The sequence below is a fragment of the Scyliorhinus canicula genome, chromosome 14 (genome assembly GCF_902713615.1).
Source record: "Scyliorhinus canicula chromosome 14, sScyCan1.1, whole genome shotgun sequence".
Taxonomy (NCBI): domain Eukaryota; kingdom Metazoa; phylum Chordata; class Chondrichthyes; order Carcharhiniformes; family Scyliorhinidae; genus Scyliorhinus; species Scyliorhinus canicula.
In genome coordinates, this window is record NC_052159.1 from 88678743 (window position 1) to 88701910 (window position 23168).

The 23168-nt window shown below is 49.5% G+C and overlaps 1 protein-coding gene across 1 annotated transcript in view; it reads left to right on the forward strand.

Moving 5' to 3' along the window:
- The window catches only part of naalad2 (N-acetylated alpha-linked acidic dipeptidase 2), a 232795-nt gene that overhangs the window by 178185 nt on the left and 31442 nt on the right, over positions 1 to 23168 (forward strand). Inside the window, exon 15 of the mRNA XM_038818871.1 lies at positions 9993 to 10083. Within this exon, the coding sequence (XP_038674799.1) occupies positions 9993 to 10083 (91 nt within the window). The remainder of the gene's footprint in view (positions 1 to 9992; positions 10084 to 23168) is intronic.

Sequence of the window (23168 nt, forward strand, 5' to 3'; positions counted from 1 at the left end):
AGGCAACATCCTGGTGAACCTCCTCTGCACCGTCTCTAAAGCATCCACATCCTTCTTGTAATGTGGCGACCAGAACTGCACGCAGTATTCCAAATGTGGCCTAACCAAAGTCCTATACAACTGTAACATGACCTGCCGACTCTTGTACTCAATACCCCGTCCGATGAAGGCAAGCATGCTGTATGCCTTCTTGACCACTCTATCAACCTGCGTTGCCACCTTCGGGGTACAATGGACCTGAACTTCCAGATCTCTCTGTACATCAATTTTCCCCAGGTCACTTCCATTGACCATATAGTCCGCTCTTGAATTTGATCTTCCAAAATGCATCACCTCGCATTTGCCTGGATTGAACTCCATCTGCCATTTCTCTGCCCAACTCTCCATCTATCTATATTTTGTTGTATTCTCTGATAGTCCTCCTCGCTATCTGCAACTCCACCAATCTTAGTATCATCTGCAAACTTGCTAATCAGACCACCTATACCTTCCTCCAGGTCATTTATGTCGATCACAAACAACAGTGGTCCGAGCACGGATCCCTGTGAAACACCACTAGTCACCCTTCTCCATTTTGAGACACTCCCTTCCACCACTACTCTCTGTCTCCTGTTGCCCAGCCAGTTCTTTATCCATCTAGCTAGTACACCCTGAACCTCATACGACTTCACTTTTTCCATCAACCTGCCATGGGAAACCTTATCAAACGCCTTACTGAAGTCCATGTATATGACATCTACAGCCCTTCCCTCATCAATTAACTTTGTCATTTCCTTAAAGAATTCTATTAGGTTTGTAAGACATGACCTTCCCTGCACAAAACCATGCTGCCTATCACTGATAAGTCAATTTTCTTCCAGATGTGAATAGATCCAATCCCTCAGTATCTTCTCCAACCGTTTGCCTACCACTGACGTCAAGCTCACAGGTCTATAATTTCCTGGATTTTCCCTGCTACCCTTCTTAAACAAAGGGACAACATTAGCAATTCTCCAGTCCTCCGGGACCTCATCCATGCTCAAGGATGCTGCAAAGATATCTGTTAAGGCCCCAGCTATTTCGACCCTCACTTCCCTCAGTAACCTGGGATAGATCCCATCCGGTCCTGGGGACTTGTCCCACTTTATGTCTTTTAGAATACCCAAAATTTCCCCCTTCCATATGACAACTTGACCTAGAGTATTTAAACATCCATCCCTCGCCTCAACATCCGTCTTGTCCCTCTCCTTTGTGAATACGGATGCAAAGTACTCATTAAGAATCTTACCCATTTCCTCTGAGTCCACGCATAAATTCCCTCTTTCGTCTTTGAGTGGGCCAATCCTTTCTCTAGTTACTCTCTTGCTCCTTACATACGAACAAAAGGCTTTGGGATTTTCCTCAACCCTGTTAGCCAAAGATATTTCATGACCCCTTTTAGCCCTCTTTATTGCGTGTTTGAGATTCGTCCTACTTTCCCGATATTCCTCCAAAGCTTCATCAGTTTTGTGTTGCCTCGATCTTATGAATACTTTCTTTTTCATCTTAGCTAGTCTCACAATTTCACCTGTCATCCATGGTTCCCTAATCTTGCCATTTTTATCTCTCATTTTCACAGGAACATGTCTGTCCTGCACTCTAATCAACCTTAAACAGCTGCTCCCAATCCACATTCCCTAGCTCCTGCCGAATTTTGTTATCCTCTGCCTTTCCCCAATTTAGCACTCTTCCTTTCGGACCACTCTTGTCCTTGTCCATGAGTATTCTAAAACTTACGGAATTGTGATCGCTATTCCAAAGTAATCACCGACTGAAACATCAACCACCTGGCCGGGATCATTCCCCAATACCAGGTCCAGTATGGCCCCTTCCCGAGTTGGACTATTTACATACTGCTGTAAAAAAACTCTCCTGGATGCTCCTTACAAACTCTGCTCCATCTACTCCTCCAACACTACACGAATCCCATTCAATGTTGGGGAAGTTAAAATCTGCCATCACAACCACCCTATTGCTCCGACATTTTTCTATAATCTGTCTGCATATTTGTACCTCTACTTCATGCTTGCTTTTGGGATGTCTGTAGTAAAGTCCCAACAATGTTACTGCACCCTTCCTATTTCTTAGCTCCACCCATATTGCCTCAGTGCTCAAATCCTCCATCGTGCCCTCCTTAATCACAGCTGTGATATCATCTCTGATGAATAATGCAACTCCTCCCCCCCCCCCCCCCCCCCCCCCTCTACTTCCCTCTCTATCCCTCCTGAAGCATTTATACCCTGGGATATTCTGTTGCCAATCCTGCCCTTCCCTCAACCAAGTCTCAGTAATACCAATAAAATCATATTCCCAGGTACTGATCTAAGCCCTAAGTTCATCTGCCTTACCTGCTACACCTTGCATTAAAACAAATGCACCTCAGACCACCTGTCCTTTTGCGTTCATCAACTCTTCCCTGTCTACTCTTCCCCTTAGTCACATTGAGTTTATTATCTCGTACCTTACTGGCGTTAGTTGCTGCTTCTTTACTGACCTCTAACTTCCTAATCTGGCCCCATCCCCCTGCCACATTAATTTAAAACCTCCCCAACAGTGTTAGCAAAAGCACCCCCTAGGACATTGGTTCCAGTCCTGCCCAGGTGTAGACCATCCGGTTTGTAATGGTGCCACCGCCCCCAGAACCAGTTCCAATGTCCCAAAAATCTGAACCCCTCCCTCCTGCACCATCTCTCAAGCCACGTATTCATTCTGACTATTCGTGAATTTCTACTCTGACTGTCCCGTGGCACTGGTAGCAATCCTGAGATTACTACCTTTGAGGTCCTACTTTTTAACTTATCTCCTAACTCCCTAAATTCTGATTGTAGGACCTCATCCCTTTTTTTACCTATATCGTTGGTCCCTATATGCACCACGCAAACTGGCTGTCCCCCCCCCCCCTCTTCAGTATGTCCTGCAGCTGATCGGAGACATCCCTGACCCGAGCACCCGGGAGGCAACATGCCATTCGGGTGTCTCGTTTTCGACCACAGAAACGCCTGTCTACTCCCCTTACAATTGAATTCCCTATGACTATAGCCCTGCCAGTCTTTTTCCCGCCCTTCTGTGCAGCAGAGCCAGCCACAGTGCCATGAGGGAAGGGCAGGATTGGCAACTGAATATCCCAGGGTATAGATCTATCTGGAAAATTGAGATTCATTTTATATCTAGGGTTTATCATAGTTCCTAATGTCCCCTAAACCATTTCGAGACAATCAAGCTTAATTGAAAATTACTCAACCACAGTTTGTCCAGCAGCAGGAATGCATTAAAACGTTGAAGTGATTTGAACTCTTATTTGCCTCAATAATGCTGAGGACTAAGCAGCAAAATATTCAGTTCTAAGTTGTGCAGCTACTTTATTTCACCACTTGTGTCTAGCAAAGACAATTCTCATTCTGGTACAATAACACTGCAGAATTATAGCATTACATTGCCGACATTCCAATGAACATATAAATTCATCCAGAATTACAACCATAGCTATGAATATGATTTTAGAAAACTTACACTTCTTAAGTAGTAGAAAAGGCTAACAGAGAATGATCATTCCCTTCTTTAAATGTGTGGTTTGCATGTTTTTACAATTAATATGTACAACCTTTTGGCTGTAGTATTTAACTGTTTTGTCAAAATGGTGCATTGATTCCATCTTCAAATCATTTACTCTTTTTGTCTTCCCCCACCCTTCCCCCAGCCAATAACTTTTTGAGACCTTTCAGTTTACATCTTGTGTGCACTTTGAACGCCTTTGTTATATCAAATTATGGGTCGGATTTTCTGGTTGCATCCGCCCCGCGACCGGAGATTCCCACCCGAGGTCAATGGACCGTTAAATGGTTCATCAAATTGTCCGTCCCACCCACAATGATTCCCATGGTGATCTGGACTGAAAGATTTACATTACTGAGTTTAAAAAAAAATAATTTTTATTCAAATTTTCACATTTTCACAAAAAAGAAAACAATAACAGAAAATTCTAAGAACAAAAAAAACCAGAAATTCCCCCAGCGCTGGGCATGCCCAGAACATGTCGGCATGGTTTGCTGGGCTCCCTGAGCACCTAATACGCCTGTCCTCGGTCCCAAAAAACCGGCTCATCCTTGTCCCGGTCATATGAGCCCTAGGCAGTACCTTAAACTGTATGAGGCTAAGCCTCGCACACGAAGAGGAGGAGTTCACCCTTTCTAGGGCATCCGCCCACGTCCCCTCCTCAATCTCCTCACCCAGCTCCTCCTCCCATTTATCTTTCAGCTCCTCCACCGAGGCCTCGTCTACCTCCTGCATCACCTGGTACACTTCCGAGATCCTCCCCTCTTCAACCTATACCCCCGAGAGCACCCTGTCCTGGACCCCATGTGGCAGCAGCAGGGGGAACCCCGCCACCTGCTGCCTGACAAACGCCCTTACTTGCATGTACTTAAAGGTGTTCCCCGGGGGTAGCCTGAACTTACCTTCCAGCTCACCCAGGCTCGCAAACTTCCCGTCTATGAACAGGTCCCCCAGCCTCCTGACACCTGCCCTGTGCCAACTCAGGTCCCGCCATCAATTCTCCCCGGAAAAAAACGGTGGTTCCCCCGTATCGGGGACCCCATCAAGGCCCCCACCTCCCCCCTGTGCCGCCTCCATTGCCCCCAAATCTTGAGAGTAGCTGCCACCACCAGGCTCGTGGTATACCTCGTCGGAGGGAGCGGCAGCGGCGCCGTTGCAAGCACTTCCAGGCTCGTACCCAGACAGGATGCCATCTCCAGCCTCTTCCATGCCGCCTCCTCCCCGTCCATTATCCACTTATGCACCATCGCTGCGTTGGCAGCCCAATAATACCCACAGAGGTTGGGCAACACCAGCCACCCCCCCTTCCCTGCCCCGCATCAAGAACAACCGTCTCACCCTTGGAGTCCCGTGTGCCCACACAAACCCCGTAATGCTCCTGTTAACCCGCCTGAAAAAGGCCTTCGGGATAAGGATGGGGAGGCACTGGAACAGGAACAGAAACCTCGGGAGCACCGTCATCTTGACTGACTGCACCCTACCCGCCAAAGACAGCGGCAGCATGTCCCACCTCTTAAACTCCTCCTCCATTTGCTCCACCAGCCTTGAGAGGTTTAGCTTATGCAAGGCCCCCCAACTCCTGGCCACCTGAACCCCCAAGTACCTGAAGCTCTTCTCCGCCCTTTTCAGTGGGAGCCTCCCAATCCCCCCCTCCTGGTCCCCTGGGTGTACCACAAACAGCTTGCTTTTCCCAAAGTTCAGCTTATACCCTAAGAAATCCCCAAATTCCCAGAGAATCCCCATCACCACCAGCATTCCCCCCACTGGGTCCGCCACATACAACAATAGGTCATCCACATAGAGCGACACTCGGTGCTCCTCCCCACCCCAGACCAGCCCCCTCCAATCCCCCAACTCCCTCAGCGCCATAGCCAGGGATTCAATTGCCAGCTCAAAAAGTAGGGGGGACAGGGGACACCCTTGCCTCATCCCTTGGTATAGTCAAAAATACTCCGACCTCCTCTTATTCGTGGCCACACTCGCCATCGGGGCCTCATACAACAGCCTCACCCACCTGACAAACCCCTCCCCAAACCCGAACCTTTCCACAAGTACCCCCACTCGACCTTATCAAAGACCTTCTCCGCTTCTAGCACCACCACTATCTCCGCCTCCCCTTCCACCGCCGGCATCATAATAACGTTCAAGAGCCTCCGTATATTAGTGTTCAGCTGCCTCCCCTTCACAAACCCTGTTTGATCCTCGTGGATAACCTGCGGCACACAATCTTCTATCCTCGTGGCTAAGATCTTTGCCAACAACTTGGCGTCCACATTCAGGAGAGATCGGCCTGTATGACCCACACTGCAGGGGATCCTTGTCTTGCTTAAGGACCAAGTAGATCAGTGCCCGAGACATCGGTATGGGCAAAGCCCCTCCCCCCTCGCCTCGTTGAAGGTCCTAACCAACAGGGGGCCCAGCAGGTCTGCATACGCCTTGTAAAATTCAACCGGGAACCCATCCGGCCCCGGCGCCTTCCCCGACTGCATGATCCCTATCCCTTTAACCAGCTCCTCAAGCTCAACTGGCGCCCCCAGACCCTCCACCCGTCCCTCCTCCACCCTCTGGAATCTCAGCCGGTCCAAAAAGCGCCCTATTCCCCCCTTCTCCGTCGGAGGTTCGGACCGATATAGTCTCTCATAAAAGTCCCTGAAGACCCCATTAATGTTTACCCCCTCCGCACCACATTTCCTCCCTGGTCCTCAATTCCACCAATCTCCCTAGCCGCATCCCGCTTACGGAGCTGGTGTGCCAGCATCCTACTCACCTTCTCCCCATACTCGTACACCGCACCCTGAGCCTTTCTCCATTGAGCCTCCGCCTTTCTGGTGGTCAACAAGTCGAACTCAGCACGAAGGCTGCGCCGCTCGCTTAGCAATCCCTCCTCTGGGGCCTCCGCGTACCTCCTGTCCACCCTCACCATCTCCCCAACCAATCGCTCCCTTTCTCTCTGCTCCCATCTCTCCCTGTGGGCCCGAATGGAGATCAACTCCCCTCGAACCACCGCCTTCAGCGCCTCCCAGACCGTCCCCACTCGGACCTCCCCATTATCGTTGGCCTCCAGGTACCTCTCGATACATCCTCGAACCCACCCCCTCACATCCTCGTCCGCCAGCAGCCCCACCTCCAAGCGCCACAGCGGGCGCTGGTCCCTCTCCTCCCCCAGCTCGAGGTCCACCCAATGCGGGGCATGGTCAGAAATGGCTATCGCCGAGTACTCAGCGTCTACTACCCCCGCAATCAGCGCCCTACTCAAAACAAAGAAGTAGATCCGGGAGTAGGCCTTATGCACATGGGAGAAGTATGAAAATTCCCTGGCCCTCGGCCTCGCGAACCTCCAAGGATCCACCCCTCCCATCTGGTCCATAAACCCCCTCAGCACCTTAGCCGCCGCAGGCCTCCTACCCGTCCTGGAATTGGATCGATCCAGTGGCGGATCCAGCACCGTGTTGAAATCTCCCCCCCATTATCAAGCCCCCCACCTCCAAATCTGGAATCCGGCCCAACATGCGCCGCGTGAAACCTGTATCGTCCCAATTCGGGGCGTATATATTGACCAGCACCACCCGCTCCCCTTGCAGCTTGCCGCTCACCATCACGTACCTCCCGCCGCTGTCTGCCACCACACTCGACGCCTCAAACGACACCCTCTTCCCCACCAGTATTGCCACCCCCCCCCCCGGTTTTTTGCATCCAGCTCCAAATGGGGCTTGGCCCACACTTGGCCCACCCAGCCCTTCCTCAACCTGACCTGATCTGCCACCTTCAGGTGCGTCTCCTGAAGCATAGCCATGTCCGCCTTCAGCCCCCTCAGGTGCGCGAACACGCGGGACCGTTTGACCGGCCCATTCAGTCCCCTCACATTCCAGGTGATCAGCCGGATTGGAGGGCCACCTGCCCCCCTCCCCCGCCGACTAGCCATCACCCTTCCGTAGTCCGCCACATGCCCGCGCCCCCCGCTCAGCCCGTTCCCCACAGCGACAGACCGCCATCCTGATCCCCTCTGCACACTCCAGCTCCTTCTTGGCCATTCCAGCAGCAACCCGGTATCCCCCTACTCTTACCCCCCCCCAACCCTCCCCACCCCCCCCCCCAACCCTCCCCATCCCCCCCCCAACCTTCCCCATCCCCCCCAACCCTCCCCCCCCCCCCCCAACCCTCCCCATCCCCCCCCAACCCTCCCCATTCCCCCTCCCCATCCCCCCCCCCCAAGCTAGGGCCCCCCTAGCTGCGTAACTCCGGTCATTGTACTTCCGTAAGTCAGCCGACTCCTGCTGACCCCGGCTGCTCCCGCCACCCCAATTACCCTCCCCAGTGTCCCCCAACTATTCCCCTAATGCCGACCCCGCCCCCTGCTTCTCCAGCCCGTGCCCCCCATCCCAAGCCCCGCCCCACGACTCAAAACGCGGGAAGACAGGCACATGGCCCAACAGGGCCGCGAACCCCACCCAAACCCGTAACCAGTGAAATAATAAAAATCCCAACATGATATGATAAAACACCCAAGTAAACAGATAACAGTCCCAAAAAACAGAAAAGAAAAGTCAAGACAGCAAAAAAACCAAAAAAAACATCGTCCAATAGAACCAAAAAGAGCGAAAGGATATCAAGGAGGACAAAACCTCCGGGCTGCATACAAAGTTCCCCAGCCCCCAGTCCTCAGTTCAAGTCCAGCTTCTCTGCCTGGACAAAAGTCCAGGCCTCCTCCGGGGAGTCAAAATAAAGTTGGCGGTCTTTATAAGTGACCCACAGGCGTGCCGGCTGTAACAGGCCAAACTTGACCCCCTTCTTGTGGAGCACTGCCTTCGCCTGGTTAAACCCAGCCCTTCTCTTCGCCACCTCCGCACTCCAGTCCTGGTAAATCCTGATCTCCGTATTCTCCCACTTACTACTCCTCTCCCTCTTCGCCCAACGAAGCACACACTCACGGTCGACCAAGCGTTGAAATCGGACCAGCACCACCCTGTGTGGCTCGTTCGGCCCGTGCTTCTGCAGCCGCACCCTCTGGGCACTCTCCAGCTCCAGGGGTCCCCGGAATGACCCCGCGCCCATCAGCGAGTTCAGCATCAGGACCACGTAGGCCCCCAAATCCAAACCTTCCAGCCCCTCCGGGAGGCCCAAAATCCGCAGATTCTTCTGGCGGGAGCGGTTCTCCATCTCCTCCATCCTTGCCAACCATTTCTTGTGAAGCGCCTCGTGCAACTCCACCTTCACCGCCAGGCCAAGGAGTTAGTACTCATTCTCCGAAGCCTATTTCTGCAGCTCCCAAATCTCCGCCGTCTGAGTCGCCCCGAGCCTGTCCAGCGATGCCCTCAACGGCTCCAGGATCTCAGCTTTTAGTTCCTAGAAGGAGCGCAGCAGCAGCTCCTGCTGCTCCCTCGCCCACTGCTGCCACGCTGCCGGTTCCCCGCCCGCCGCCATCTTGTCCTTTTTGCCTCGCACCTTATTCTGCGGCAAAGTTGATTTTCTGGTCGCTCCACTTCTAGTCCAGCCCGTCCACCGGCTGCCAAGCACCGAGGCTGCATTCCCACCTGGGGAAAAATCAAATCAGCGCCATTGCGGGCCCTTAAAAGGTGAGATCTTTTCCAGTTGTTCCCTTTGCTGCTAGAATCCAGCTTTCACAAGAGCCCTCAGGTCAGCTTGAGGCCTCTAACACAGCCCTTCCCCCGCCTGCATACTGAATAGGCTTTTGTCTCTCTGCTGCAGCCCCAGCCAAATCCTACACTGTTTCGCGGGACTGGAAACCAAGAAACATATCATTCCTGGGTGAAAATACTCCTCCTACATTCACCTATACCTTTTCATAATAATTCCACTCCATATTGCTTAAAAAAGAGCTCTTTACTGTGATCTTAGCAGGAGCTGCCGTGTGTGTGACCACTCACTCCATGGTGCACACCGGAAGTTGCATTACTGAGTTTGCTGTTAAGTTCTTTTGCTATTTTTTTTTTCCACCACACAGTTTAGTTATTCAGATTCCAAGACACCATTAAAAGTTATAACTGTCTGATTAGGACATTTTGTTTTATTCTTTCTCGATAAGCAAAAGGGTACGTTAAACTCTTGATAGTTAACACTTGCTTTTACTATCACCGTTTCACCTTTGTAGCATTTGCTGCTATGTTAAGAAAGGTTCTTATTCAGAACATCATATGACGTGTATAATTAAGAATCTTACCAACAAGATGGTTTTGCATATGTTGTGCTCATCTTAAACATAGACAGTTGTTTGTTCTCTTCCAAATATTTTGCTGACCGGTTTCAAGCCAGCATGTGTGATAGGGTACAGGGCATGTGAAGAATCAAGTATATGTATTCCGTACTATACATATTTAAAATTAAGGAACAGCTTTTGTGTAAGGTTCTTGTACGTTTTTTTAAAATTTAGAGTTACAATTATTCTGGTCTGTTAATATATTTAGGATAAGAAAACTGGGATCCGGCAGTGATTTTGAAGTTTACTTTCAGCGACTTGGCATTACATCTGGCCGTGCACGGTATACAAAAAACAGGGTGAGTGTATTCAACAAGTACACAAAGTAGATTGTTGGAATTTTGTTCCATGTTTACTGATATATTAATTTATTTCATATTGTCTTTACTATGTCTTACTTGCTGCTTGGAGGTAATATTCTATTAACAAGGTTAAAGAAATTATGTAACAAATGGCCAAAAACCTGCGATCAGAATTTGAACTCCGATGCCTGATCAGACAGAAAACTAACCACTTATAACTGCATACATTGAAAAGGCTCTGATATCTGATCCACAAGGCAGGAGAATTCCCTCAGCGCAGAAATCCTCACAGAAAGCAGTGAAGAGCAGGGCAGAAGTCTTTTTTAAGAACCTTGTTCATGTTAAATGTGATGCTATTCCAAAACCCAGGAGGGTGACTTGAAATGCGGGTTCTTAATTATTTAGTTTGCAATTTGCTAGAATATGAGGAAAGATATGAAAACCAGTGAGGAAAGGTCCAGTCTTGTTGTAATCATTCAAATAAAATAATGTTTAGTAAACTGCAAAACATACAAGAAAGGCAACAATATAGAACAAAATTGCAATTAACTACATTAATTACATTTTGTTTCTCTCCTCAGGTGCTGCCAGACCTGCTGAGTTTACCAAGCATTTTCTGTTTCTATTTCAGATTTCCAGTATCTGTGGATTAATTAATGAACCCCATTACAGATCTATCTACTTTTCCTATACTCCAAGAATATCCCTTTCCCAAAACAACACCCCATAAGTTCTAGCACTAAGAGCCAAATACAGCAAATAATTACCACACATGACCTGTATCTTCATTTTGGGAAACACTTCTCCCAGTTCAGAGTAGAATCTAGAGTTCAAAACAGCAGCTTTCAGCACAGAAACTTGCTTTTGGGACATCTGTTTCTAGCTGGGTGTGGCTGTGTCTTGGTCACTCGTCAGTTGTTCTCCTCCAGTGTAAGACTAACACTGCCACTAATATATGGTTTATCTCTTTTGAACTTGCCTTATCTAAACAACTATTGTAGAAGCCACACTTTTAGTATGTAAGTGCGACATGCATTCTTCTCCGTTTGAACTCCTGCTCTCTAATTTTAACCCTTGCAGTACTGTGCTCTATTGTTCTCCACTTCACTCAAGTAGACATCTGTTTTCCTGCTGCTAACATATATTTCTGAAATTTCTTAGACTCAGGAAAGTTCTCATCTAATTGGAAGATAGCAAATGTGACTCTTAATTCCAAGGAAAGTAGGAGACAGAAAGAAGGAAACTATGGGCCAGTTAGCCATCAGTCACAGAAAAATTGCTGGAATTTATTATGAAGGAGGTTATAGCAGGGCTCTGAGTAAATATCAACCCAATCAAGCAGAGCCAACAAGATTTTATGAAAGGGAAATCATATTTGACTAATTTATTAGTTATTTGAGGGAAAAAAGCAAGCAATGTGGATAAAGGGGAACCTTTGGATGCACTGTATTTACATTTCTAGAAGGCATTTTGCAAGGTGACATATCAGTGGTTACTTCACAGTATACAAGCTTATCTTCACAATATATGAGTTCAAAGCGTAGAGGGTAACAAATTAGCACGGACAGAGGATTGGGTTAGCTAACAAGAAGCAGAGAGTAGGGTAAATGGGTCATTTTTGTGTTGACAGGATGTGACGAAAGGAGTGTCACAGTGGTGGGGTCTCAGCTATTTACAATTTATATCAATTAGTTGGATGAAGGGACCAAAAATGCGGTTGCTAATTTTGCCGGTGGTACAAAGATAGGTAGGAAAGTAAGTTGTGAAGAGGACACCAGGAGTCTGCGAAGTGACATAGATAGTGTAAGTGAGTGAGCATAAAATTGGAAGGTGGGAGTATAATGTGGGAAAATGTGAGCACATTACTTAAATGGAGAGAGATTGCAGAACTCTGAAGTACAGTGTATTCAGGGTGTCCTGGTACATGAATCAAAAAAAAGTTGGTATGCAGGTACAGGAACTGTCTCAGAAGGAATATTGAATGTTGTGGTTTATTGCAAGGGGAGTGGAATGTAAAAGTAGAGATGTTTTGCTGCAGTTTTATGAGGCATTAGTGAGGCCACATCTGGTGTAATGTGAGCAGTTCTGGTCTTCTTGTTTAAGAAAGATATAAATACATTAGAAGTAGTTCACATGGTTGGTGTGGGAGCGGATGGAGGCGGCGTCACGTAAAGACACAAGTTTGTGAGCACTGTTATCGGCAGCTCTTCCGTTCTCGGCGGCCCGATACTCCATAAGTCCGGTGGTGGTGGTGACTCTGAGATTCTGGGAGCAGTGGAGAAGATATATGAGAGTGGAGGGAGCATTGATTTGGACCCCGATTAATAATAATCATCAGTTTATACCGGGTAGGCTGGGTGGTGGTTTCTAGAGATGGCAAAGGGCAGGAATTAGGAGGATGGGGAATCTATTTATAGATGGGAGCTTCCCCAGCTTGAAAGCCTTGGAGGATAAATTTGAATTGCCAGCGGGGGATTGGGTTAGGTATTTGCAGGTGCGAGACTTCTTGAGAAAGCAGGTTCCGGCTTCCTGCTGCTGCCGCCATGGGGGATACAAGACAGAGTAGTCTCCAGTATCTGGGTGGGAGAGGGGAAGGTATCAGATACTTACCAGGAACTTTTGGGTGCGGAGGAAACTCTGGTGGAAGAGCTTAAGGGCAAGTGGGAGGACTGAGCTAGGAGGAGAGGTAGAGGCGGGTCTGTGGGCAGATGCCCTAAGCAGGGTTAATACATCCTCAACATATGCCAGGCTTAGCCTGATACAATTCAAGGTAGTCCACCGGACACACATGACGGTGGCCCGGATTAGCAAGTTTTGTGTGGTAGAGGACAGGTGTGCGAGGTGTGCGGAATACCCAACAAATCATGTCCACGTGTTTTGGGCATGCCCGAAGCTTAGAGGGTTTTGGCAGGGTTTCGCTGAGGCAATGTCCACCAATGTCCAATGGTACTCAAAACACGGATGGTGCCAAGTCCGGAGGTGGCGATCTTTGGAGTGTCGGAAGAGCCGGGTGTGCAGGGGGCAAGAAAGGCCGACGTCTTGGCCTTTGCCTCCCTGGTAACCCAGAGACGGATCTTATCAATGTGGAGGGACTCGAAGCCCCCCGAGTGTAGAGACCTGGGTTAGTGACATGGCTGGGTTTCCCAGTCTCGAGAAAATAAAGTTCGCCTTAAGAGGGTCAATGGTAGGGTTCACCTGGAGGTGGCAGCCGTTTGCCGACTTTCTTTGGGAAAATTAAAATGTCAGCAGAAGCAGAATTCCAAAGGGTGGGGGAGGGGAGGAGAGGGGCCGGACTATTGTTTTATGGTGGGGTGTGTGAAGATTGTGATGGGGCGGAAATGTTTATTGTACCATGTCTATGTCGCTGTTATTGTTATTATTATAAAAACTTGCAAATACTCTAATAAAAATATTTTAAAAAAGAAACAAGTGGTTCACAGCAGGTCCACTCGACTGATGCCTGTGGGAGTTAACAGGAAAGGTTGGAATGGCTAGGCCTGTATCCATTAGAGTTTAGAAGAATAAGAGGTGATCTTAGTGAAACATACAAGGTCCTATGGGGATTTGCCAGGCTGGATATTGAAAGGATGTTTCCCTTTTGGAAGTGGTTAGAAATAGGGGGGACACAGTTTCAAAATAAGGAATCTCCCATTTAAGATGGATATAGAATAATTTTTTTCTCTGACATTTATGAATCTCTGAAACTCTTCCCTAGAGAGGAATGGACTCGGGTCAATGAGTATTTTTAAGACAGGGAGAATATTTTAAAAAATAAGGCCAAGGAGGCTCTTTAGAAGAGCAACAAACTGTTTGGAGTGGCTTACCCGGATCGCCTGCGGGTCACGTTCAGAGGCAGAGACCATGGGCTGGATTCTCCGCCGGCGGGATGCTCTATATTTTGCCGGCAGTCCAGGGGTTTCCTGACAGCAGGGGGCTGCCCCAAAATGGGAAACCCCATCGACCAGCCGGCATAATGGAGCATCCCGCCGGCGGGGTGAAACAGAAATGTGGCACGGCGGGACAGAGAATCCAGCCCTATTACTTCGACTCGTGGAAGGAGGCAAATGACTGTAAAGAAACACGGACGGGGGGAAGACTGAATGAAGTTGTTGTTTACATGAGAAAAATAAAGATATGGAGAATATTTTAAAGGCAGAGCTAGATGGATCCTTGCCTAACAAGGGTGTCAAAGGTTAACGGGGGTCGGCGGAATGTGGAGTTGATCAGCCATGATCTTATCTCAAAGGGCCAAATGGCCTACTCGTATTCCTAATTTGTATGTTTGTATATATGTACTCCCAAATTTCTCTATTGCTTTACCCAAATTGTATTACTTCCATGATCATATGAATTTATGACTTCACTTTTCTCTGTTTAATTTCATCCTGGCATGTGTCCTTATCCCTGAAGTGGTGAAAATCCCCACTGATTCATGGGAGTCCCTGGCTTGTGACTGACCAAAATGTATAACAAATAGTCACTTGATAGAACTAAACTTGAGTATTGCTGGAAAAAGAGACACGCTGTTGAAGGTTTTCATCTTAAAATCATCAGGACAGACAGAAGAATGCGAAATTTCAAAGGAAACGATTTATACTGCATGAGAAAAGTGTGCTGGTTGACAGGTCAACTGTGGTTGAGATGTTGCCATGCCGAATGCACCAGTGAACTTGACCCCCATACTTTTGCACAATTCAAACAAAGGCGCAATGTCTGGACATGGTCCTTTTTGAAGAAGACAGGTCCCTTCAGATGAATGTATGTAGCTTCTAGCAAGTGAGCCACATTCTGAGCCTGACTAGTACTCTTAAATTGGTTGTTCATGCAATCGCATTAAACTCGGGGGGGGGGGGGGGGGGGGGGGGTGGTGGAATTTAATGGAAACATTTCTAAGTTGATTTGTGGTGGGTTTTTCATGGAAATTCCCATCGTGGTGAGTTCCCCACCACTATGAAACAACACTTATGGCGCAATCCTCCGGCCTCGTTACACTCTCGCTCAAGCGAAATGAGGCCGGTGAAGAGCGGGAGGGGCAGAAAAAGGGACCCGCACCAGCCGCCAAACAGTTTGCGATGCAACCGACCCACTCCCGTAGGGGAAATCAGGGCCGCCATGCGAGGCTGGGGGGGGGGGGGGGGGGCGCTGGGACTGCAACCGGGGGCAACAGCACGTGGCACCAGCATGCCAACCCATGGAACGTGTGTACCCGTTCTGGGGACAACCCCTTGTCTCTGTCTGTCCCACCGACCACCCATAACCCCCACCGACTGCCGAGGCCTCTGACCGTGCGGCGGAAGGCTTTTGCTAATTGGGAATTGGCAACCGTGGTTAAGTGAGCACTTCACACAACGCAAGTGGATTTCCGTGGGTGGGCGGGCCTGTAAAATGTGTGGCTCATTGTCAAGCATTCCAATCCCACCTTGATGCCTGGACACTGCTTGAAAACTGCGGGCGGCAACACCACACACCCAGCAGCCAACATCCAAACAGCCAGGGGATGGGACACAACTCCAGAAACATGACCACGGCCGGAGGGTGGGTGAGTGCCACGGGAGGAGGGGGAGGGTATGCCTGGGGAGTTGGTCCAAGGGTTCGGAGGTCAACACGCATTGCGGAAGAAAGTGACAGAGGCATCATGCTAGTTGTGCACAAAGATGTTTATTGTGTTTTATAGTTCCCCATCCTCCCAATGGTGCTGCCCCCTCGTCCCCTACCTACACCCTCCACCCACTTTTCTTGGTGCCTCAGTGATCCTCGATGTGTTTTGTCCTCCTAGCTCTACCACTACATCTAGGTGTGTCCCCAAGATTCACATCGGAGATTGAGGCAGCCAGATGCTTACCACATCCCGTGGCCCTCGATACTCCTGGTGGGAGTCTTCTGGGGCTCTGAAGACGGAGGGCCCCAATTCACTTGTCGGCAGAATATGCACAGCCGTGCCACCCTGTCCCGTGTGCTGGCTGTGAGTTAAGGCCTCATCAGAGGGGTGGAACATGGGTGAGCTGGTGTCCAGATCTGAGGCGTTAAAGTCATACATAAGAACATAAGAACTAGGAGCAGGAGTAGGCCATCTGGCCCCTCGAGCCTGCTCCGCCATTCAATTAGATCATGGCTGATCTTTTGTGGACTCAGCTCCACTTTCCGGCCCGAACACCATAACCCTTAATCCCTTTATTCTTCAAAAAACTATCTATCTTTACCTTAAAAACATGTAATGAAGGAGCCTCAACTGCTTCACTGGGCAAGGAATTCCATAGATTCACAACCCTTTGGGTGAAGAAGTTCCTCCTAAACTCAGTTCTAAATCTACTTCCCCTTATTTTGAGGCTATGCCCCCTAGTTCTGACACTGATACGGTTCTGATACGACACTGACCAAGAAATCCAGGTACGACCTCCGCAAAGCCATCCGAGATGCCAAGAGAGAATATCAAGCCAAGCTAGAGTCACAGACAGACTCTCGGCGATTGTGGCAAGGACTAAACACCATAACGGGCTACAAAGCGAAGCCTAGCAGTATCTCCAGCAGCAGCACATCCCTCCCCGAGGAACTCAATGCATTCTATGCTCGGTTCGAGCAGGTAACCAACAATCTGCTGTCGAGTGCTCCAGCAGCCCATAACTCACCCATACCCAACATCACAGCTTCTGAAGTCAGATCAGCCTTCCTGAAAGTGAACCCTCGGAAGGCGACGGGCCCAGACGGGATGCCTGGTCGTGCACTCAGAGCCTGCACGGACCAACTGACAGAGGTGTTTGCGGACATCTTTAACCTGTCCCTAATCCACTCTAAAGTTCCCACCTGCTTCAAGAAGACCACCACCATACCGGTACCAAAGAAGAACCAGGCAACATGCCTCAATGACTACCGTCCAGTGGAGTGGTGCAGCGACAACAATCTCTCCCTCAATGCCAGCAAAACTAAAGAGCCGGTCATTGACTTCAGGAAGCAAAGTACTGTACGCACCCCTGTCTGCATCAATGGGGCCGAGGTGGTGTTCACCTTGGGATGGAGGTACAGCTGGTTCGAGCCCCAGTTGCCCCTACATCATCTGTTTCTGCCATCACTGATAGTTCCCCATGGTTTGCACAATCGTTTTGAGGCCCTTGGTGATGCTCCTCAGTGACTGGGCGTGCTCTGCAGCGCCTCGGCAATGCCCACCCTCAACTAGGACAAGCACTGCAGCGCCTCAGCCATGTTCATCTGAGAGCGGGACATGTCCCGCAGAATCTCACCAAGGTCAGCCTGGTACAGGGCCACATCCCCCACCGAGTGGACATTCTGCCAAGACCCTCAGCCATGGCCGTCATTGACAGAGCGACGCCTTGGACACCTTTACTAATGGTGCCGACGTCATGCACCAGGCTCTCCACTGCGTTAGGCACCTCGGTGCCACGCATTGCCGGCGCCATCTCCTGCACCCGTAGCCTCTGGGACAACTCCAAGGAGCTATGGATCTATCTGCTGGAGTGATGCTGACATCTCCCTATGAATGACCTGGCCGCACCCTAACATCTCCATCAGCTCCAGAATGACCTCTTCCATAGGCTCAGCATCAGGCTAAGACCCAGCTGGATCCTGGGATCCAACCTCTGACTGTTATATCACTTGGGCATTCCTGCCTCCACCTGATGTACATCAGCAGCTGTGTGGTGCTTACCAGATTGTGCCCCAGAAGCCTGACCACGAACATTTCCCACCGAGGTGTGAGTATCTGCGCTGGTGGAGGGTGGGGATGACAGCTGTGATGTGACTATTATGGTGGCATCCTCGGAGCTCTCCTCTGAGGTGGTCTCATGGGAGACTGGACAGGGGGCCACTCAGGATGGGGCGGCGACGTCGGCTGGAGAACCTGTGGGAGAATGAACATGTGGCCAGTGGGGGGGGGGGGGGGGGGGGGGGATGGGTCAGTCAATAAGGCAATAATAACTTGTGTGACAGGTCCTCTCGGTAGAACCCGGTGCTTCCTTACCTCTGCGGCGTCCGGCAGCCTCCGCGTTGGTCATCGTCCTGTCCTCGGCCGTCCCAGGCACCTGCAGGGCACACTCCTCGAAGTTGGTGAGGATTCTGCTGTCCGGCACAGCACCGCCAATCTGGGCCCTCTCACGGCGATTGTGGAAGTGCTTTTCCTGAGGAGACACAGAGTTAGCCACATGCGTGGTTCACAGTGGTGGAAGGAAGGGTTGGGGGAGGAGGGGGGGTTGAAATGGGAGGGAGTTGGAAGGAGGATTGGGGGTCGCTTGGAGAGTTGGGGAGGTTGATGCTCCCATGGGGGTGGAGAGGTATCAGGTCAGGGTGGGGGCAGTGTTATTCTTTACTCACTTGTGCTGCCCGGTGTAGGTCATTGACCTTTTTCCTAACTGGAGGCCAGTTCTCTGGTCACACCTCCGGCGCTCAGAGCTGCCGCCACCCCATCTCAGGTAGCACTGGCAGCCCTATGGCTGACCCTCGTGGACTCTCAGGGGACCAGGACATCTCTCCTCGCTTCCACAGCATCTAGCAACCTCCTCAGGTCAGCATCCCAAAATCTTGGGACCGGTTTTCTGGGTGCCATTGCTATGAGCTGGCTGGGGTTGGTTGAGCAAGTGCAGCTTAAGTACTGCTTGACCTTGTTAGCGGGGGCTGGGGAGCGCAGTGCTGGTGAATTAGCTGGCGAGGCTTCATTTCTGGCGAGACGCCCATGAGGCCTCGCTGGACTGAGCTCCGGGAAGCTCGCAGCAATTCCCGCTCGCTATAACACTTCGAAATTGTTGCGGAGAATTACGCCCTTAGTCACTTTTTTGCGCCCTCGGGAGTGCTTCTCTGGTTTAGCCCCACACTGAGAATTGTTTTCAGCACTGGGGAGCTGAACACAGAGATTGGGCCACCATTTTGAAAGGACCCACAAGTGAGATTGTGGTTCCCCACACTCCCCTCCCAGGAGCAATGTCAGCCCCCCCCCCCCCCCCCCCCCCCCCCCCCCCCGCACACACATGGACATTACCCACTACTGGGTGCCTGGGAGGTCCCTCCTCTCTAGGCCCCCCTTCCATGACTGCCACCCATCACCCCCCCCAACCTCCCAACTTACCTGCCATGCACACCCCACCTCCACCATTCAAACCTCACCTCCATGCTCCCTTCATGGGCCTGGCTCCCACTCAGGCTCAGACCCTTGGTAGAGCCACCCGGACATCCTTTCACTGGCACCTGGGCAGTGCTCCTACCAGCTTGGCATCTGGGCACCTTTGCAGTGCCAGAGTGGCAGTGCCAAGGTGCAAGCTGGGCAGTGCCAAGGTGCCCGCAATCTGGGGGTGGGCAAGGGAGCTACCTTGCACTATCCATGACCAGCCAGAGGTCTCTGATGGCCTGGGAGACCCCCTGGGTGCAGTTCCACCTGGCCCACGTTTGTGTGGACCAGTACTGAACGGCTCCTGCTGCAGCCTCGCTGGGAAGGCTAGTAATCCCGGGAGGCTGGTAGATATCAGATGAACGCCCCTAAGTACGTTTAAACCATTCTTAGGCAAGCGACATTTGGTCATGTTCTTTTTGGGCATGCTTCAGATTCCAACTCACTTCCCGCGTGGCATGAAGGCTGCCCGGAAGACCGCGAGAGGCCTCCTCCATTATCTACCTGCCACGTGTTCTCGCTCGAGCAAGTGCCGTCCAACCACACCTAACGTTGGAACTTATAGAATAGAATAGAACAGTACAGCACAGAACAGGCCCTTCGGCCCTCGATGTTGTGCCGAGCAATGATCACCCTACTTAAACCCCCGTAACCCGTATACCCGTAACCCAACAATCCCCCCATTAACCTTACACTACGGGCAATTTAGCATGGCCAATCCACCTAACCCGCACATCTTTGGACTGTGGGAGGAAACCGGAGCACCCGGAGGAAACCCACGCACACACAGGGAGGACGTGCAGACTCCACACAGACAGTGACCCAGCCGGGAATCGAACCTGGGACCCTGGAGCTGTGAAGCATTGATGCTAGCTACCGTGAGGCCCCTAAGTTCTGAGTTTTGCAAGCATGAGCTGGTTGATTACGGTCAGCACGCTGCCTATTGCAAACAGCTGAACGGATGTGCTGCTTGATATGATCTGGTAGCAGTTGGGACTTAGAACCTATGTTCCTTGCATCACACTTGCAGTGACATTCCTATACCATATCCTCATTTTTGTGGTAAGCACAATGGGCTGGATTCTCTGACCCACTGCACCACATTTCAGGTTCACCGCGCCGGGGGATGCTCCGTTACACCAGCTTGTCAATGGGGTTTCCCATTGTGGGGCAACCCTACTCCGTCGGGAAACTCCTGGGCGGCCGGCAAAACGGAGCATCCCGCCGGTGGAGAACCCAGCCCCATGCCTTTTGAGCTTGATGGAAGCTGCCTGTTGGTGGAAAATAACACTTGTGTTGCAACTTCATAGTAGCAGCATAAAATATCTAGCTTCAGATCATTTTTAAAAAATTCATTTAAGGGATGTCGGCTCCATTGGCGATGCCAGCATTTATTGTCCATTCTAAATTGCCCTTCAGAATAATAATAATCTTTATTAGCGTCACAAGTAGGCTTACATTAACACTGTAATGAAGCTACTGTGAAAATCCCCCAGTCGCCACACTCCAGCGCCTGTTCAGGTACGCAGAGGAAGAATTCAGAATGTCACAATCGCCTAACAGGCACGTCTTTCGGGACTTGTGGCAGGAAACCGAAGTACCAGGTGCTGGTGAGTTGCTTTCTTGAATTGCTCCAATCCTTGTTGTGTAAGTGCACAAATGCTGTTGGGGATGGAGTTCCAGGATTTTGACCAGGACAGTGAAGGAATGGCGATATATTTCCAAGTTAGGATGGTGAATGACCTGGAGTGGAATATCCAGGTTGTGGTGTTCCCATGTATCTGCCGTACTTGTCCTTTTAGATGGTAGTGGTAGTTGGTTTGGAAGGTGCTGTTGAAGGAGCCTACTGTGCATTTTGTTGATGGTACACACTGCTGCTACTGTGCGTTGGTCGGGAGGGACTGAATATTTGTGAATGGGATGCCAATCCAGAGGGTTGTTTTCTGCTGGACAGTATCAAGCTTCTTGAATGTTGTTGCAGCTGCACATATCCAGGCAAGGGGAGAGAATTCCTCACATTCCTGACTCGAGGTTTGTAGATGGTAGGCGGGGTTTGGGGACTAGTGTTTAGTCAATGGTAACTCCCAGGCTGTTGATAGTATGGGATTCAGTGATGGTAATGGAATGCCAATGGTTGATGATTAGATGCTCTCTTGTTGGCTGGCACTTGTGTGGCGTGAATGTTATTTTCACTTGTCAGCCCAAGCCTGGATATTGCCCAGGCTTTGATGGATTTTGACATGGTCTGCTTCAGTATCTGAAGAGTCGCGAATGGTGCCATCATCAACAAACAACCCACTACTGACCTTATGATGGAAGGAAGGTCTTGGAGAAGCAACTGAGGATGGTTGGGACGAGCCAATACCCTGAGGAACTCCAGTCATGATGTCCTGGAACTGATGTGATTGACCTCCACAAGCACCACAGTCATCTTCCTTTGTGTTAGGTATGAGTCCAACCAGCAGAGGGTTTCCCCCCTAATTCCCATTGACTCCAGTTTTGCTGGGGCTCCTTGATGCCACATTATGTCAAATGCTGTCTTGATGTTAAGGGCAATCACTCGTACCTCAGCTTTGGAGTTCAGCTTTTTGTCCATATTTGAACTGGAATGAGATCAGGATCAGAGTGACCCGGATGGAACACAAACATAGCGTTATGAGCAGGTTAATGCTCAGCAAGTGATGCTAGAGAACACTGTTGATGACTCCTTCCATCCCTTTACTGATTAACAAGAGTGGACTGATGAGTTTAATTAACTGGTTGGATTTGCCCAGTGGTTTGTGTACAGGAATACTTGAGCAATTTTCCACATTGCAGCTTTACTGGAACAGCTTGAATAGAGGTGCGGCAAGTTTTGGAGCACAGATCTTCTATTGCTATCACTATTGCTCGCTGTAAATCACAATACTCACAAATAGGCTTGATGCCACCAATTTCGGACCTTTAAAGCTCTCAGTCTAATTTCAAATTACCCTGGAATTTAAGAAGTAGGAGCAGGTGCAGGCTACTTGAACTACCCAGTCATTCAATAAAATCATAGCTCATTTTTAACCAGAATTCCACTTTGCTGCCCAATCCTCTTCTTGATTCCCTTTCAATTCAAGAATCTATTTATGTCAGCCATGTTTAGTTTTGTTTAATCAGGAAACCTGGTTCCTCATCTAAGCCATTAATATATATCAATTTTTGGTCCTTTGCTGGTTTCTAAAGCTTTCCTAATCCACAAATTTTCTACACTTCTACTCTTTTAATCTAATACTGTTCTTAACCTTTTTGATTAGTCATTTGTCAATTATCTTTACCACGGAGTTTTTCTTTCTGAATGGAATGTATATTCATTGACAATAAAGACTTTATTCTTTCAATGATCCCCCTTCTATTGTTATATTTTAAAATCTAAATTCTCAATCCCAATTATCAAACTTTCCCTCATCCCTACGTAATTGTCATCATTTAAGTGTGAGATTCTCCATTCAGCATTAAGTATGTCACTGTTGAACTTAATATGAAATTTATCATATTATAACCATTCTTCCCTAAAGGTTTCCTAAGTATTAGATTACTAATTAAGTCACTACACCAGAGAAGATCTAAAATAGATTCATCCCTGGTTGGTTTTCTACTAAACGGTCTCAAATGCAATCCATGAACTTGTTCTCCAAACCACTCTTGCCAATTTTATTTGTTTGATCTGTATGAAGATTGAATTCCTCTCTTATTATATCTACTTTGTTAAAAGTTCCTCTTATTTCTAATATTCTGTCAGGTTTGATTCCCGGCTTGGGTCACTGTCTGTGCACGTGTCTGCGTGGGTTTCCTCCGGGTGCTCCGGTTTCCTCCCACAAGTCGTGAAAGACGTGCTGTTAGGTGAATTGGATATTCTGAATTCTCCCTCTGTGTACCCGAAAAGGCATCGGAATGTGTCGACTGGGGGCTTTTCACAGTAACTTCATTGCAGTGTTAATGTAAGCCG